The sequence below is a fragment of the Candoia aspera genome, chromosome 5 (assembly GCF_035149785.1).
Source record: "Candoia aspera isolate rCanAsp1 chromosome 5, rCanAsp1.hap2, whole genome shotgun sequence".
Classification (NCBI taxonomy): Eukaryota; Metazoa; Chordata; class Lepidosauria; order Squamata; family Boidae; genus Candoia; species Candoia aspera.
This window is the reverse complement of record NC_086157.1, coordinates 39,022,218-39,041,902: the sequence shown is the minus strand read 5'-3', so window position 1 is coordinate 39,041,902 and position 19,685 is coordinate 39,022,218. Positions and strand designations below refer to the sequence as shown.

The window sequence follows — 19,685 nt, the reverse complement described above, 5'->3', positions numbered from 1 at the left end:
ATGAGCCACCCAAGCTTAGTTTCAGCATCATGTTAAGTGGCATTATGTGTACTATAATCTTACACAGCATGGTTATTTATAGTATAGCTTCCATGCACACTTTCCTTGGTTGTCAGTGCCAAATGTCCTCTTATCCAGAGGAGAAAAACTAGGATCTTTTGATGGCAGTTGCCATGTAATTAGCTTTCAGCTTTTTCTGTATGTTTTTATTTGAGTTAAAAGGAATGACATCAGCTTATGTAACATGTGAGCCAACATGTGAGCCACTGTAGAGTGGAACACATGAATAGGTGCAAACTGGCACTGGGCTTGTTAATGTTTCATTATTGATTGATTGATTGATTATGTGCCATCAAGTTGGTGTCGACTGTTAGTGACCACATACATACTCTTCAGGAGGATCTTTCCCCAACATATTTTATCATGTCATATAGCAGATAGGCAACAAGAACAAGACTTGACCTGCATAATATGTGATAGAAGAAATCATGATTTCAGCAATAACTGTGTTCCAGACAAAGCTGCCTGTTCTCAGAAATAGGCGGGGAAGATACCTGCAATCTCTAAAATTTGGGATGCATTTTGAGAGGGAAGAATAACAACAACGTAAGATACTAAGATGCAAGTAGCATATGAATGGGTGTAGATAGGGCCACGAGGGGAAATTCTTTACATGGTTGTATCTTTGCTGTTTCCCAATAGATTACAGCATGGCATTCATAAAGATATATTTCATGCATATTTTGTAAGTTGCATATATCTTATCTGATTCTTTGGCATAAAAGTGAAAAGCAGTTTGGCCTTTTTACCATATGTAATGATTGCCTATTCAAAATCACTATCAGACTCACACAGGGCTTTCATGGATATCTGATTTAATAATGAATAGTATGCAGGATCACAAGCAAAGCTGAGAATAGTGAAAGCACTGGGATTTCTCCCAGTAAAAACCCAAGCAGTGTCCAGTTCCTCCCCCCAGAGTCAGCAGAATTCCATTCCCTGCAGGTGCCCCTAACGGCTCCTGCCGGTCTGCGCAAAATGTCCTTGACCAGTTAAGATAACCCAAACATGCATTCTTCACTCCTCGCATTGCAGCCTGGTACAAGGGAACAGGAACAGCCCTCTCCCGTACAGCAACCTGTGTCAGCACCAGCATGGCATGGGAACACGTTACGATGTTTTCCAGGAACATTGGAACAGAGATCATGACACCATAGTTGTTCAGACAGTCTGTTGAGTATAATATCTTGGCACACCATTGGAACAGCTAGTTAATAGTAGTTTAATTCTGTTGAAAGTCAAGTTCACTGAGACAAGATATCCAAAAACTTTTGGAAGAACTTAAAAACAGCTAAAGTAATATATCATCTATTTTCCTTGAATAGATTACTGTAAGTAGAATTGCTGTAGAATACATTCCATGTGGGAGCAACTCAGCTCTGGAACATTTCATTTTTCCCTCAAACATTCTGGGTATTTCTTAATGTGGTGAACTATCTTTTGTTATGGACAATCCACTTCTGTGTACATACAACTTCAGGAACATTCAAGACTTTGGGAGAAAAACTGGATGCTTGGAGAAGAATGGAATCCTGGTCTTCAGGAACCAGACTGCTCCTACATGGAATGTTCTGCTCGTAAAGTGTCAAGAATTACAATTGATGGAGGTAGCAATGTATAATTTGTTTATTGTTACAACCAAACAAGGTTAATTTGCAAGATTTGTATCTGATGTTAAAGTTTGTGAGTGCTTTTTTGTTTTACCACTTAAGGAGTGTGTTTCATGAGCAAGAGCAACTATGCCTCATGCTTTTGAGTTGCACTTAGAAATATAAAGTCCTCCTAAATCAAACAAAAGGAATTCTAAATAAATACAAGACAGAAAATGAAGATCTGCCAGCAGGTTTCTTCTTGCTGAGTTCAGTGATAAGCTAAATTCTAAGAAGAGATACTAAAGCCCAGACTAATTTAAAACAAGGTTATCAAAATTATTGTGCTTCTTTCCTTGTTTTGCATTTTTTTGTTGGAAGAGAACAGTTTTCAAAGTTGATCTTCTATACACAGCTTGTGAATTCAGCTGATGTACATTTATTTGCTTCCACTTTAATATGCTCATGGAATTTCTTTAAAATGGGTGCTGTTTAATATGATGCAGATCATTATGGAGTTGCTAAATTACTGTGCGTGTTTGGGGCTTATTTTATACTTTCTACAATCAATAGAATGCTAGGGAAGATGTCTCACAATTATTCTGGAGAGAGACTGATGAAGTTGTTGATTGGCTCTGATGATAATTGTCTTAACATTTCCATTTTGGGAATAACTGGTTTTGAAGGACCTTCAGAAATACAGTATGAACAACTTTGAACTGATCATACATTGGCTTCAATTAAGATGATTTGAGACTCGGTTTGAAAGATGTGTATACTCATGCATATGAACTGGCCTTTTACCAATATTTTGGAAAATCTAATCAACATGATTCCCTGTGGTCAAGGTTTAAATTGTTGTTTAAATCCTGAGCTTCATTGTATATATGTTTACTGTATATTTTTTCTTTTTTCTTTTTAATCCTTCTCTTTTTTAAAAATAATTTTTGGTTTTTCCTTTTTTTGTTAAAAGTTTTTCAGTGGTTTGAAGTTGTATAGTTGCTTTTTAGGTTTACTGTCTCAGCTGATTGAAAAAAGTAGACTTAACTGCCAGTACAGCTAAAATAGCATGCTCATTTTTAAAATTCTTCATTTGCTGAGGTTAGTGGAAGACAAATGACTGTTGTGGTATGTACACTGAGAACTCTGTTTCCAAATTTAATTTACTTTGCTATAGTTGTCATTTAAAAGTTACCAGTTGGAGATTGCAGTACTTGAACTTGAGCTCTTACTTGTGCCTAGACGCTGTTAGGATCTGGACAGGGAGAAACAGACTTAGGCTGAATCCTGCCAAGATGGAGTGGCTGTGGATTTGGAAACTGAGGGTGGAGGTAGTTCATCTTTGACTTTGGATGTGGTAGTGCTCCCCAGCTGGAACTTGTCCCCAGTTTGGGGGGTCCTTCTGGAATCAGGGCTGCTGAGGTGGAGGCTGTATCCCTGAGGTTCTTTACATACTTACATCTCATGTGCCAACTATTGCTTCTCCTGCATCCAATGGCTTTATTCAGAGTCACTCATGCATTCATGACCCTGTAGCTATGAGGATGGCCTTGAAGGCTCTCCAGACATTTCAGCTGAGTAGTTATAGGTACATTGAGGTTCATGCGTATAACACATCTACTGTGGCTCTTTAGCATACTTGACAGCTTATAAAACTCTGACCTAGGATGGAATAGGCTTTATGTTCTCCCAGCTCATTTGATTGTAGCTATTGGGTTAGTTCCAGACTAAGTTGGTAAGACAAGGTGATCATAACTTCATCCTATTAATTTCAAGGGGAACTAAATGCAAGTAATTCACTTTAGAGCAAAATAATCTACTTCAAATAAAAATTCTTTGTGAAAATGCATCGTTGTTTATTCATTTAGTCGCTTCTGACTCTTCGTGACTTCATGGACCAGCCCACGCCAGAGCTTCCTGTCGGTCGTCAACACCCCCAGCACCCCCAGGGACGAATCCATCACCTCTAGAATATCATCTATCCACCTTGCCCTTGGTCGGCCCCGCTTCCTTTTGCCTTCCACTCTCCCTAGCAACAGCATCTTCTCCAGGGTGTCCTGTCTTCTCATTATGTGGCCAAAGTATTTCAGTTTTGCCTTTAATATCATTCCCTCAAGTGAGCAGTCTGGCTTTATTTCTGGAGTATGGACTGGTTTGATCTTCTTGCAGTCCAAGGCACTCTCAGAATTTTCCTCCAACACCACAGTTCAAAAGCATCTATCTTCCTTTTCTCAGTCTTCCTTATGGTCCAACTCTCGCAGCCATATGTTACTACAGGGAACACCATTGCTTTAACTATGCGGGCCTTTGTTGTCAGTGTGATGTCTCTGCTCTTGACTATTTTATCGAGATTTGTCATTGCTCTTCTCCCAAGGATTAAGCGTCTTTTGATTTCCTGACTGCAGTCAGCATCTGCAGTAATCTTTGCAGCTAGAAGTACAAAGTCTTTCACTGCTTCTACATTTTCTCCCTCTATTTGCCAGTTATCAATCAAGCTGGTTGCCATAATCTTGGTTTTTTTGAGGTTTAGCTGCAAGCCAGCTTTTGCACTTTCTTCTTTCACCTTCATCATAAGGCTCCTCAGTTCCTCTTCGCTTTCAGCCATCAAAGTGGTATTGTCCTAACAGCCAGGAACCACGCTGAGACAAGAATAGGTCTCTAGTGTTTTATTACTGCTACATGACAGAAAATCCTAACAAACTGAAGAAGCGTGGGAAAAACCCAGACATATAAACCCCAAAGGCTAAGGCAGGCCCGATCTGTGTCTCTTTGAATGGCTACCTAATTCCTCAGTACTACGCATGCGCTTTACAGCCTGGATGGGAGCCCCCTGCTCACCATCCTTACTCATGACAGGTATCATCTGCATATCTGAGATTGTTAATGTTTCTTCCAGCAATTTTAACTCCAGCCTTGGATTCCTCAAGCCCATCTTGTCGCATGATGTGTTCTGCATACAAGTTGAATAGGTAGGGTGAGAGTATACAACCCTGCCGTATTCCTTTCCCAATCTTAAACCAGTCCGTTGTTCCGTGGTCTGTTCTTACTGTTGCTACTTGGCCGTTATACAGATTCTTCAGGAGGCAGACAAGATGACTTGGTATCCCCATACCACTAAGAACTTCCCACAGTTTGTTATGGTCCACACTGTCAAAGGCTTTAGAATAGTCACTAAAACAGAAATAGATGTTTTTCTGAAACTCCCTGGCTTTTTCCATTATCCAGCGGATATTGGCAATTTGGTCCCTAGTTCCTCTGCCTTTTCTAAACCCAGCTTGTACATCTGGCAATTCTCGCTCCATGAACTGCTGAAGTCTACCTTGCAGGACCTTGAGCATTACCTTACTGGCATGTGAAATGAGTGCCACTGTTCGATAGTTTGAACATTCTTTAGTGTTTCCCTTTTTTGGTATGGGGATATAAGTTGATTTTTTCCAATCTGATGGCCATTCTTGTGTTTTCCAAATTTGCTGGCATATAGCATGCATTACCTTGACAGCATCATCTCGCAAGATTTTGAACAGTTCAGCTGGGATGCGGTCGTCTCCTGCTGCCTTGTTATTAGCAATGCTTCTTAAGGCCCATTCACCCTCACTCTTCAGAGTGTCTGGCTCTAGCTCACTGACCACACCGTCAAAGCTATCCCTGATATTGTTATCCTTCCTATACAGGTGTTCTGTATATTCTTGCCACCTTTTCTTGATCTCTTCTTCTTCTGTTAGGTCCTTGCCATCTTTGTTTTTGATCATACCCATGAAAATGCATACAAACCCATTTGTTCACTCAAGCCTTCCTCTGAAAGGATTTTATTTCTTTGTGCTGGGTTATTATTTTTAATCTTAGTACTGTACGGGATGCTGGCTGATAGTTATTGGTTAGCTTTGTCACTTCCTTATAGTTTCACTGCAGCACTTGCATTGTATCTTCGTTGGACAAATTGGGAAGATTGTGCCATTAAAGGTGATCTATAAATATAAGTAACTAGAAAATGTTCACTTTGGAATCTTTGATTTTAATATGCTATTTGCCAGTGAACTGGCAAGGATTTTTATTTTAAAAAGTCAGTTTGAAAATAGAGTAATATAATTTTTTATATTATTAAGCAATTAAGAGAGCTATTTCTAAAATTGTGCATTACATCACTGGTGTGACCTCAATTACGTTGTCTAAGATTATGGGTCAAAAATTCTGATTTTGAGTATACCAGAGACTCTTGATTTTTTTTTCCCCTTTGACATGTAATCCGTAAAACTGCTTTTGAAGGTCCCCTACGTTTCATATACGAGCTGTCCTCTTGCTTGGGCTTAAGGACACTCTTCAGGAAACGCATAGGATACACTTCGAATGGAATGAGTTGTTTAGTATGGGCCTGAGATTATTTGTGTAATTGTTAAGTTTTAGGATTTATTTTAAGGATTGAATATAATAAACATAATATATTCTGTTTGTAATAACTGTAAAAAGCAGACAATCAGAACTCTTTTTTTGTCACCCATTTCTTAAAGCTTGCTTTTACCAGAGATGGACTCTGTGGTCTGTGGAATGAAATGGTCAAAGATGGGGAAATCGTATATACTGGAATAGAAGTTATGCAAAGTGGTGAAGCATCTCCACGAAAAGGTACATTGTGTAATATTAGATATGGGCAACTCAAGGCTTAAAGGCCACACCTGGCCCCTGAATCTCTTTTTGTAGCTCTTGAATAGTGAAAATAATTACTTCAGTTTATCTTTATTTTAAAGTGGGAGATACACAACAGTTTAAGCAAGCCCTAACATAAACATGACAAATCTTCCCTTTTCAAAGCCAGGATTTTTTTTAAAAAAAACAACAACAACCCTGCTCATATGTGACAGCCCTGTCTGCTTTGCATTGTAGTTCTACTTGCTAGGGCCTGTGGATTCCCCCCATATGTTAAGTGTAGGTGTAGCACCATCCACCAAAAGGTTACTCATACATCTGCATGTATGATACGGATTAGTCATGTTTTTGTTTATTAATGAAGCTATTCCCCAGTTTATATTCATTACTGCTTTTGAAATAAACACAAGGGATTCACCAGAATTTAATGATGTGAAGTCTGCTTGAAAAAGAAAGGTAGGAGGGAATATTTAGGTACAGTACACTATTTGGCAATAGTCACTATACAGCACTGCTTTTTTTTTTCTAACTAGTGTGCTGAGATCAAATAATCTGACCCAAAATTTATTCAACTAGAATTAATGAATTATGAATACAAGATTTTGTTTTCAATGCTAGACCTGAATAGAGCACACAGCCTTTTTATACATAATTGAATGACAAATTTTCTTCATTTACCCTTCACATAATAAAGGGTAGAGAAGAGGAGTTATATTGATGCTATTGTTAAACAATTCTGAATCAGAGGGCCTTATCATTTTCTACCTACCTTACTTATAAAGGAATAATTACAATCTAATTTTACGAAACAGTGCTTGTCACAGTTTTTTTGTACTGTTCTCTCTCTAAAATTATTTCAGTTTTGGATCCATTCTATTACTTAAAAGCCTCGAAGTGGTAGCCAGAAGAATAATTTAAGAAATTTGACTTGCCATAATTATACGTATACTACCGGCTTTTAATACATCCCAAAAATGATAATCATTTCAAGGAAGATATGTTAATACAATGTCTTGCTGCTCAGTCTAGAGATGAGAAAACAAACCAGTGCTACTAAGCAACCCTTGACTAAAATGTGCGAAGAAATAAACATCGTGTAAAATATGAAATTAGATAAATGGGAAAGTTGGCGTTCATAAAGTTACAGTGGTAGAAGTTCCAGTTTGTGTGTGAAGTAAACATTTTGATTCTCAGAAGTGATTAACAATGAGATACAAGTTTTTCAGCGGGAGAGAAATGTGTTGCCAAGTGAAAGAGAAGCTGTTAAACCTGTGACAGTTAAGTTTCTTCTGTCTCTCCTGTCTTCCCCAAGCAGTGGTGATATTAGAGTGAATATGGGGACACAGAATGACCTTTTGAATGCTTGGACTGACAAATGCTTAAAAAAAAAAGATTTTCACAGTTGTATTGTTTTTAAAATCCTATAGAGGAAAACACTGAAGGTCAGGCTGGATCAAAGAAAGAAGATCAGAATGACAAGGAGAGGAAAGATGAAGACGATACACCGCTGCCTACCTATAGAGCCAAATCAATTGTTGAGAGTTGGATTTGGGGAAAACAGCCAGGTAATATCTTAAAAAAAAAAAAGGGGCTTAAAGAAGATAACTCCCCCCCCACTCCAGTGAAGATGTTCTGTTAATTTAAGCAGTCAAATTAATATATATTTTGTTTTAAATAATACAGTAAATACTACAATAATATAAATAGTTAATTTCCAGAAAATAAATTCTGGCACACTAGCAAGATGAACCCAGAATCTTGGTTGAGACAGGAAGAGCGGTCTCTGATTTTAAAGCAGTATTTCTTATCTCTTTGCTTTGCAGTATTAACTGGCTTTCAATAATTTTTTGCAGCAATTATACAGAAAGACCTTGCTGACCAAATCAGTTACACATTTTGGAGTTGACTGTTTTATTTCTATGATAAATCTGTATGAGTGGAAAACTGACTCTTTTTGGGTATTATTATACTTTTGTTTCTGCAGCTGTTACATATTAAACCAGGAATTCACTTAAATTACCAAACTAGTTCCACAGAAACATTGTGAGCTGCTATCTTGCAGCCATGAAAGTATTAAATGCTAAGATAGTAGCTTAACACCCACTTGTTTAAGAAATTTGTTAATACAGGTAGTCTTCAGGTTATGATGGCAATTGTGACTGGAATTTCCATTGCTAAGCAATGTGGTCATAAAGCCTGACATCATGTGACAGTATTGCTTAGTGACAGCAATCCTGGCAGTTCTGGTTGCTGTTGTAACCCCCAGACTGCTAAGTGGGAAGAGGCAGGAGTCCCAGGCAAGTAGGCCGGCAGATGCACAGGTGCCGTGGGGTGGTGCCACAGGCAGGTGCTCTGGAAGTACGGATGGGTATGTGGGGGCTGTGGGAGGGTGAGTGGGGGTGCTGCGGGCAGGCGCTCCGGAGCGCAGGTGGGCAAAAAAGTGGCAGCTGCAGGAACGACTTCTGATTTCCTACTGGCTTCCCCATTGACTTTGCTTGTGAGGAGCTGGCAGAGAATACTGGAAATCACAATCACATGACCACAGCTCACTGCGATGTCGTAATTGCAAGCCGGGCACTGAGTGCCTGGATTGTGATCGCGTGACTTCGGGGATGCTGTGATGGACACAACTTCATGGACTGGTCGTAAGTCCCCCTCGTTCAGCACTGTCATAACTTTGAACAGTTGTTGAACAAGTGATTGTAACTCGAGGATTACCTATATTTATTTTAGCTAAAAAAGACTGTTAAGCTTTCTTTAAAGCATAGCTTTCCCATGTTGTGTGGATCCAGATTAGTTATACCTAGAGTAGATTAATTAAATGAAAGGGATTTAAATTAGTATGGATCCTTTGTCTATTTGTATTCTGTTATGACTCTTGGTTAAGACAACATGAAAGCTGGCTGGGTGGCTTTTGGCACAGAGCACCTCATAGGGTTGTTGTGGAAAAAATGGACTTGGATTGAAGATAAATGTCCATGCGTGTAGTAGAAGAGGATGCAGGAAGGGAAGGGTGTGTGATGTGTTTGTATAAACATGCATATGCACAGGCATGGAGTTGTTAAAAAGAACTAACTGTTGCTAATAACCTGAGAATCTCAAATAGTATTTTGCAATATTTTCTTTACATAGTGACTTCTGTAAATTTATAAAAAGTATTGCCTACAAAGCATATGGAGAATTAATACAGGTAAAAAATGGTCTGTTCTCAGTAAGCTTAAGCAGCACAGGTCTCCTGCAGATACCTGAGAGGCAAATGGCATGGGCTGCAGTATATTAACTTTGTTTACCCTTCAAAAGCCTACTATGGTTATTGCCATAAGCAAGCTGGCTTGGTTCTGTTATGCAGTTATATAATTAAATTTTATTGGTTGTTTTGCAACATCCCTTTTAAAAGCCTTATATCATTGTTTATGTTTACTAAATCAAATTCAAGGAAAATCTTATGTACTTCCAGTTTAGTACTGTAGATATTTACATACCTTCTTTTTCTCATTAAGCTGACTCATTAATAGGTGTCCTGTACCAGAAATCTGGTAGGATTGCAACAGGTGCAGTGAGGATAGGAAGGAATCCTAGTAAATCTGAGGCTTTTCTTTGTAAGAGGATTGCTGTATTAGTCTGTGGTAGCCAAAAATCTGAAGGAGTTTGGTAGCACCTTTTCAGACTGACAAATGTTATTAAAAGGCATAAGCTTTCATGAGCTACAGCTCACGTCATCCGATGCAATGGAGTGATATGGACTAATGTAGGATTTAAATTGGGATGAGGTGGGGAAGGTCCTTCAGAAATCTCCAGCAACTCTTATTTGATCTGCAAAAGGTTTAGCAAAATTTGGTTTATCGTTTGTTGAATCATGAAAATCTATCTAAGCCATCTGAGGATTTTCATAGTTGACTACTAACATTACATAGCGACTTGCAGAATTTAAAATCTCTTGTTCTTTTATAAAGGTAGATTTCACTAAAATTGCCACTTCTTTGGAAGGTTTTGAATTTCCACTTATATCAGTCTGTTCAATCAATTTTCTTGCTAAAAAGCTTTTTGTTATTCAGAAGTCTTTCTTGTAAAAAAAATTGGTTTCATTACCTTCAGTTTATTTTAAAAAATGCAGTAATGGAGTGAGATACATAATAAAAATGAACACATCACATTACTATTAGAAGTTGAAGATTTATGGCAAACATATTTTAAAATTTCATAAGTGATTAAATTGCACAAGGGTATGTAAATATTAAACATTTGTAGCACTCAAATTGGAGCTAACAAGCTCCTGTGGCTGTAACATCATCAGGCCAAATTTTCTGCTTGCTGTCCAGCATTATTGCACATCTTGACTTGGTTAACTAGAGGCAAAATTTCAGTAAGGCTTGGGTGGGGACACATCTATATTACAGAAGGTCCTTGAATGGCATAGTCTTAGTTTTTGGTTTTTTTTACTATAAGGTATTTTGCATTCTATTTCATTTTGTAGAATTATTTGAAGAGTGCAGATAAATACACTTTATGCTATAGAAATGTAAACATAAATAGAGTTGGTTTTATTCCTTTGCAGCTGTTGTATTGAGAATCTATGAGATACGCTGTTTAATGTCTTGAGTACTGTATAATTGCCTATAAATGATGAATGTGCCACTGATGCTCTTGAGATTAGCAAAAGTGAAGAAAACATGATTTGTTAATTTTGTTGAGGAAGTATCTGAAAGTATGTAAGAAAGGTTAAGTGTGATCAGTGCCAAAATAAGAGAATGTCTTCTTTCTTAAACAGAAATTAAATAAATACCATAATAATGTCTGTGATGTTCCAAAATATTAATTTAACATTACTCTCCATTATATTTGTGTTATACTTTAACTATGAACATAATTCAAAGTTATATTCAATTTTTGAATAGTTTTATACATTTTGCTAAGTGCATTACGTGTCCTATTGTTGTGTTTGTTGTAGATGTGAACGAACTGAAAGAGTGTCTTTATGTACTAGTAAAGGAGCAGCAGGTTCTAGCCAAGAAAACTGCGACTACGACTCTCTCTGCTCTCAGGCTAAAACAGAGGCTTGCTATATTAGAACGCTATTTTATCGCATTAAATAGGAGTGTTCTTCTGGAGAATGTCAAGGTTAAGCGGAAAAGTAGCAATATCCCATTGCCCATGGTGGATAAGAAAAGGTAAAAGCTTGATGAAAGAAATCCAGTCTGTTCTCCCCCACTACCCCAATTCCATCCTGTAATAATATCATTAGGATTTTGTTTCTGCATATAAGGAATTATTAGCAGATTTGTTTTGCATAGAATATGAATTCTTATAAAGTTTTGTCAGAATGGTACCACATTATTTCTTGACTGCATGCCAGACACTCTCATTTATTGTTCATATCTTTTGAGGCAGTTGGGTTTGAATCCTGGTTTAAACACTTTTTGGGGGGAAGGTTTGTGTTGGATTTAAGCAAGAGATAATTCTTTAATTTCTCTCCTGTAGTCCTAGATCTGTAAGCAAAGGTGTTGAAGGTCTTGCCCGAGTAGGATCCAGAGCGGCCCTTTCTTTTGCATTTGCATTCCTACGGCGAGCTTGGAGATCAGGTATGAATTACATGTTGAGTGTGGCGTAACTGTTCTACTGTAAATTTGCAGATCAGTTTTGATGAAAAAAACCCAAACTCTTCAATTGCCCGTTTTCCTGTGCTGTGAAATATCTACTACAGCTAAAACACATTACATACTTAGGTGAGGATGCAGATCTTTGCAGTGAATTGTTACAAGAGTCTCTGGATGCCCTACGAGCCCTATCCGAAGCATCCCTGTTTGATGAAGGAACAGTATCCTCTGTATGGTTGGAAGTTGTGGAGAGAGCAACTAAGTTTCTAAGGTCTGTTGTAACTGGGTAAGTTTTCAAAATATTGTTTGAGCTTGGTCCATGTTTTAATAAAAATCACGCTACTGACACATTATTTTGAGAACCTTTAGCATGACATCATTTTCTTCCTTCTTCTTTGATGGAATAAGTTGGTGTAGACAGCTTACTGTTTTTCAGATAGTTTGAAGACTCTAACAATCATCCTTCCCAGACAGCATGGCCCTTGGTAAATATTGGAATTATAATCTGAAACATTAAAAGCAGGCATCGGAACTTGTAGAGGGGAAAGGGTCAAATTAATAAATTAAACATAATTGTGGGCTGCCAAGGAGTATGTGGTGTGCCAATCAGTTGTTTGGTTGTTAGTGGAGCTGTGGCAGCGCTGGAGCTGGCGGGAAGGCATCAGAGGTGCTCAACAGCGTCTCTTTCAGAATGGTGGCAGCGGTGAATTTATTGATTTTTTAAGGCTGTTGCGCAGCCCTGATTTAAAGGTAATAGGCTTCCTGCTCTAAACAACATGGAATTAAATATTTGGTTTTTTTAACAGTAAATTTTATTAGGTTTCAAGAGAATAATAAAAACTACAAAAAAAACTACAAAGAAAGAAAAAAAGCTGAAGTGTGGAAACACAAGAGAAAATTTTTTCAAATTTACAAAAAGATGTGGCTTCCGACTTTTAACAGCAAGGATATACAAAAATTTCATAATCTCTTACTCTATATTAAACCAAAACACCACATTATTTCTATAAGTCATTCCACTTTAACACATAATAAAAATCACTAAGTACAGTTACTCCTCCACCTTACATTAAAATGAAGGGAAAAAAAGTTCATATAAACCTCCTAAACATCTTTCTCCCCTCCAAAAGATAAAACATATTTAATTATTCCCTTCCTACCACTATGGTGTACATTTCTGTCTACTATAATAAGAATCAAATTAAAAAGCACATAAGTTGTCTGCTATTATACTTAATAGTACAACAATCCCAATCTTAATAAACCCAAAAAACAAAGACAATTCAAAACAGTTAATTCCATATCTTTAAAAGGAATAACATCAATCAAATCCTTAAAGCAAACCAGATAAATATTCTTTAACCCTAATACAACAATTTTAATAATTTTAATCTTAATAAACCCAAAAAACAAAGGCAATTCAAAACAGCAAATCCAAATCTTTAAAGGCAAATAGCATCAATCAAATCCTTAAAGCAAACCAGATGAACATTCTTCAGCCATCATCCCACTTCAAAATAAAGCAAAGCAATTACATGTCCCCACCATGTGCACAGAGCTTTCCTCTTGAAAGAATCAAACAGCCCAATTGCCCCTCTCAAAGATTCCAGGTTCTTTTTATGGCACTCTACCAGGAGATCGATTTCACTTATGGCTTGCAGATCACTCTCTCCCTTAGATTTCTCCAGCTCCATTATCCAATCTTCATCCAGCATCTTGATAAAAATCCCAATCTCAGTCTTAAAAAAGACCTTTTTATCGCTCTTAAATTCCTCAGTTTCATCCACCACATCTCCAACCTGATGGCATATTTTAGATCTCATATTTCCCACAATGTCCTGGATATCTTGCATAAAGGTTTGATAGAAGTCAGAAGAAATCTGTTTAAAATCCTGGTGAAAGTCAGAAAGAATCTGTTTGAAATCCTCCATGTCTTACCCAGTAGATTATGGTGCCCCTAAGACCTTAACCAATGAAAGTTGAAGATATGGAAGAGTTCCAAAGTGTGTTTACATAAAGCGAGAGTGAGATAGCAGACAGTTCTCAAGGGAAAACAGAAAACTGAAGGTTGAAATCAGCAGATTCAGTGTGTAGAAAAATGCTAATATATTCAAATTTAATCTAAAAATAATAGGAAGACAATTGTTTACTCTCAATCTTTGGAATTTGCTTTGGAAGGAAAACAAAATCCAAAACTTAAAAGAATTTTTTTTTTTTAAAGTAATCCCAAAAATAATGTTAAGCACCAAGAGAACCAGCTTCTCGCTGTAGAAAGCCTTTCTTGGGGTACGTATACTTAAAAAAAAATACAATTTGGTGATTTAGAAATGGGGTGGCCGGTCTTAGTGTCCCTTTAAGGCTACAGCATGGCTTGGAGAGTGATGAAGTCCCTGCCTCCCAGCTGACTCTTACCAGTTGAGCGTGAAATGCTGTTTGCGATCTTCTGGCTGCAAGTGGCCATCCGGAGGACAGATGGAACGATTCCAGGTATTGTCCTTGATCCGGAGAACGTTTCTGGGCTTCAGCAAAACCTGTCTGAGCCTGAAAAAGGTTACTGTGTCGTCAGCTCTGCCTGGTGAACCAGTGGGCACAGCCATTTAGTCTGCCATTTCCACAAGAAGCCCTGGAATTGAATATTTGGATATCACTATTACTGCTTTAAAAATAGCAACATAAGGAATGTGAATTCTGACCTACATTTCTTCCTTTTCATTTTGTTTGCATTCATGTCATGGACTTATTTATACATTCATTCTGTAAATGAGTGTCAGCATAGTAGCAATGTTCTATTAATGGTCTGTATATAAAGAAATTGGAAAAGTAGAATTAACAGTATGACCCAGTGGTATTTAAATATTTTTAGGGAAAGCACTGAATAAAAGGATAGTTTTTATCTGCATGTATTGAGAAACTAAGTTATATACTGTATATATATACTGTATATATATGTGTGTGTGTATGTAAGTAAGTATATTTCTGCTTTTAAATTAGAGACATCCATGGAGCTCCAGGTTTAAAAGGATCAGGAAGCATTCCACTGCAAGACCAGCACTTAGCGCTTGCTATCTTACTGGAATTGGCTGTTCAGAGAGGCACGCTTAGGTAAATACTTTAAGAGATCTTTCACTGCAGAGTCCAGCGACGTTTGAACATAAAGGCTTCTGTGACAACATGGGGAACATTTATATGGGGGAGGGAATTTCTTGAAAAAAGAGAGAAATAGAAGTGGTAAGATTTATTCCTCCATGCCTTCAATTTAGTGTCAGTTCTTTTTTCAGCCAAATGTTGTCTGCTGTGATACTGTTGCTTCAACTCTGGGATAGTGGTACGAGAGAAACAGACAATGAACGCTCAGCACAGGGAACCAGTGCCCCACTTCTTCCTTTGCTGCAGAGATTTCAGAGTATAATTTGTAACAAAGAGATGAATAATACAGGAGAAGAAATTCAGGTTTGTACTTCCGTACTTCCATTTAGGCTACGAGCATGTTCTTGCACATTCTTGGAACAATATTTGTTTATTTATTTATTTATAAAATTTATATAACCACCCTATCACCTAGTGATGCCATAAATATAAAAATACAATACTACATCTTGAAAAAAAGCAATATTATAATGTAACCAAGGGCCCAAGAAACTGTTACACAGTCAAAATCCCATACGTGCCAGACTCAGTTAGCAACCTGGCACCAACATCTTTGGGGAAGGTCAAGTTTTCTGGAAGTCTAACAAGACTGGGGACTTGTTAACATCTGGATCCTAATGATCTGTTACATAGGGCAAGTGCCATGAGAAGTATAATTATTTCATTTATATTAATAGTCATACTTCAAATTGACAGTTGTCGGACCTATTTTAAATTGCATTTTGCATACAGTATATCTGTAAATCCCCTGAATCATTTGTAACTTCTGAATGCGGTAAAAATAAAACAGAGGGAAATGAAAGTTGAAATAGTTCTGTAGCTATTGTTGTCGTAGGGAAACAAGCATCATTCTGTTGATCAGTTCTGTGCACTGAGTCTGTGATCTGCACAATAAACTGCCAAGTGGGTATTTCTAGTAAAAAGATTGTCATTTATAAGTGGAACCATTGTAAAATCTATAACTCATTAGCTAATATATCTTGTGTTAAAATGTTTAGCTCTGTAATATGCAGCTTTAAACAGGCATCATTTGAGATAATGGATTTATATGTTGCTTGTGTTTATTTTAGATGTTGGCTTATCCACTAAGTCCAAATGAAAACTTCCTAAGATACCTAGTACTGCCGCAAGACAACGAGCTAGCAATTGATTTAAGGCAAACAGCGGTTGTGGTTATGGCTCACCTGGATCGTCTGGCCACTCCCTGCATGCCTCCACAGTGTAGCTCTCCGACATCTCATAAGGTAATGTACCTAAGTCCTTTAGTTATGGGTATTAGTTGGTACAGTAAATTGGATGAATTAAACGGAGGATATGCTAAGGCTTATGAAAGGGACTTTGTCTATATGGATTTTTAAACTTTGCCTGGCTGTCTCTATGCCATGTCATAAATTGCCTTTTATGTACATCTCAGTTTCAAGAGCAGTTAATCAGGTTGTCTGATGGGTTCCCTGAACTCCTTGTTTTGGTGTAGGTTACGCTGCTTTGACTTTCTGTATGTTTTGTAATTGCTAGGTTATAGAGTACTGCCTGATCTTCTAGATCCTTTTCATAATGATTAGACCAGACTAACAAATGTGAACCAAGTCCCATATACTGACACTTATTCAAGTTCATTTATCTGTCTATCTTTCTGAAGTCTGTTTAGGTGCAAATCTGAACCTAAGTGAGAAAATGGTTGAAGCAATAGAATCATGTACGCAAGATACTAATGCATTCTAATCCAAGATTAATTGTTGGTATTTTCTTAAACAATGAATTGCCTTCTAGGCTTCTTTGCAGGAGTTTATAGCATGGGGATTAATAGGATGGAAATATTATGCTAATGTCAGTGGTCCAATTCAGTGTGAAGGACTTGCCAGTCTTGGAGTTATACAGATTGCTTGCGCAGAGAAGCGTTTTCTGATTTTGTCCAAAAATGGACGTGTTTATACACAAGCCTACAATAGTGACACGTTGGTAGGTGATTTTTATTTATTTTCTAACTTCCTTTTATAACAATAAACAACATTCTTACTGTACAAATTTGAAGCTTGTAAGTGGGAAATTGCCCTTTTCTCTTAGCTTTAACATATATTTTATATCTGTTCTCAGATATTTTTACTGTTTCAGTTCATTTGTTAATGAACTCTGTCTTGTAGCAATAATTCAAACAAGTGAATTTAAAGCACTGAAATAATTTTTTTTAAAAAGCTTCCATGGTCCTTCAGTTCTGTTTAGCATGTGGATGAGATTGGACCCTGAAGTGAGGGATGATCTCACCTGGTGGTTTTGTGTACTATAGATGTTGAACAGGAAATGAAAATGAAAAAAAATCCTTGTTTTAATGTCTTTGGAACATATAAATCAGGATATGTGATTATTGTTCCCACGTTGAATGTAGTTTGAGTCTTAGGGTCTTTAATATACTTAGCTTGAGTAAAAAATGTTGAATTATTGAATTAGTTATTGAAGATATATTTTGAGAATATTTTATAATTTCTTTCTATAAGGATTCTTTCTTACTCTACTTTTTCTGCCGTTTTGCAAGGCATAAAGTGTTCTAATTGTGTGTGTTTGTTTCCAGGCCCCACAACTTGTACAGAGTCTTGCTTCTAGAAATATTGTTAAGATTGCAGCACACTCAGATGGACACCATTATCTGGCTTTGGCTGCAACTGGAGAAGTTTTCTCTTGGGGTTGTGGAGATGGTGGGCGACTAGGCCATGGAGATACTGTGTAGGTATCTTAAATAGCTTGTGATGATAGGAGGGAAGAGTTTAACTGTGTTTCTATGGGTGATAGTGGTATATGTGTGTGAGAATGACTTATATATGAACTTGAGGAGTATTTAATTTTATGTAGTAAAATGAATATAGGCAATTTTGATAGGAGTTGTTAATTCCATAGCCTTGGTGTTTTTTAGCCTAGCCTCCTTTTAACCTAGCCTTGGTGTTTTTTAGAGTGTGGCTTTTTGTAGGTAGACAGAAAGACACAAACACACGAACACACAAGCACACACAAGAGAGAGAGGGAGAGAGAAAGAAAATATTTGAGGGAAATGAAATCTCCACAATTGGTTTCATTGGTTTCAGCTAGAGTTGACAAACAGGTTGGCAAGGAGGAAAAACTAGTAGCGTCCATGATTTTTGTCAGGATTTGTATTTTTTTCCAGTCTAATTTTCCTTTTTAGAGGTATTGTCTTAAATTCAGAGTTGTCTTCTCCAGGTTAATATGATAATTTTGTTCCTATTTCAGTAGTGAGATAAAACGTTAACATATCATTGATTGATGGGCAGCTTTCTGCTTCTGTTTTTATTTTTAGCATGCTAAATTAGCAGTTGCATTTCTGCTTTGTAATTCTGATGGACATTGATCTGTATTAGGCTCAGATGAGGCAAAAGCTTTGAAGGCAGTAAGCCAAAGTGTGTGATTATATATATAAGTGTAAGAATAAGTTATGAGGAGATTATTCCAAGCTTTTTATTTCCCATTCTAAAAAAGAATGCTCTATTTTTACAGAGAGAGCTTGAGAAGTATATAGAGTTGCAATCTGCAATTTAGGAACTTCATACAGAATTAAATATAAGTAAATAAAGAACAGTAAATTAAAGTTAGTAGCATAATATATAAAATTTGGGGACATATGCTAGAAATTTTCCTGATATCAAGAATATTAATTTATGCAGAACATTAAGTTAACATATTTTGGGGTACTGAACTACAGTCATTCTAAAACAACAACATTTGTACCTACCCATTTTGCTATAAATTTCTGCAGCCATACAGTTGAATAGAATGTGAAGTCCCTCTTACACAGCAGTAAAATCTTTGTACTAAGCATGAAGCGTTTGATAAATACAGCATCATAGATTTGGAAGGGCCTGTTTAGAAAATCAGGCAACTCCCTGCTCAGTGTAGGAATGCAAACCAACGCATAGTTTACATGTGTCTATGTGGCTATTGCTTGAAAATATCCAATGACTGATGTTTTCTTTGAATAGCTTGTTTTTCTAATAATTGGCTGCATTAGTATATGATACCTATTTTGATTTGTTTGTAGTTCCTACTATGTGCATGGTGTCTGTGGCCTTTTTATAACATGTGGTCTGTGAATTCTGATATTTGTGCTTTCCTGCCCCACTCCCTTCACCTCAGGCCTTTAGAAGAACCAAAGATGATTTCGGCTCTCTCTGGGAAGCAGGCTGGAAAACATGTTGTACATATCGCATGTGGAGGCACCTATAGTGCTGCAATAACAGCTGATGGAGAATTGTACACATGGGGCCGAGGAAACTATGGCAGACTGGGTCATGGTAGGATTCTGATATGTTCTTTAAAGCAGAAGATGACAGCCTTTTTGGCATCATTAGGGTCCTGTAGTGGTATGTGGGAGTGACCTTGGGAGACAGGAGGAAGAGCTGCAGACTAGACAACCATGCAAATGGTCTCACACCCCTCAGAAACAGAAGGGATGTGGGAAGTGCCTCAGGAGAAACCCTCCTTAATTTTCTGGAAAATAAATGTGAAGGAGGGGAGAAATACTTTCAGATTCTGCAAGATTTTGCAGATTCTGTTACAGTAACCTCACAGTAAAAGCAGTGTACAAATGGTTTGTGCTTCTTGTCTGTACTACCTTGAAGGGCTGGCAGCTCCCCCTTTTTTTGCCTCTTCC

The 19,685-nt window shown here is 37.3% G+C and overlaps 1 protein-coding gene across 1 annotated transcript in view; it reads left to right on the top strand.

Annotated features, from left to right (window-relative positions):
* Window positions 1–19,685, top strand: part of HERC2 (HECT and RLD domain containing E3 ubiquitin protein ligase 2) — a 105,067-nt gene that overhangs the window by 5,015 nt on the left and 80,367 nt on the right. Inside the window, exons 2-12 of the mRNA XM_063305010.1 lie at window positions 6,155–6,269; window positions 7,718–7,855; window positions 11,239–11,458; window positions 11,769–11,869; window positions 12,014–12,170; window positions 14,876–14,986; window positions 15,163–15,334; window positions 16,102–16,275; window positions 16,802–16,990; window positions 17,598–17,749; window positions 19,169–19,326. Of these exons, the coding sequence (XP_063161080.1) occupies window positions 6,155–6,269; window positions 7,718–7,855; window positions 11,239–11,458; window positions 11,769–11,869; window positions 12,014–12,170; window positions 14,876–14,986; window positions 15,163–15,334; window positions 16,102–16,275; window positions 16,802–16,990; window positions 17,598–17,749; window positions 19,169–19,326 (1,687 nt within the window). The remainder of the gene's footprint in view (window positions 1–6,154; window positions 6,270–7,717; window positions 7,856–11,238; window positions 11,459–11,768; window positions 11,870–12,013; window positions 12,171–14,875; window positions 14,987–15,162; window positions 15,335–16,101; window positions 16,276–16,801; window positions 16,991–17,597; window positions 17,750–19,168; window positions 19,327–19,685) is intronic.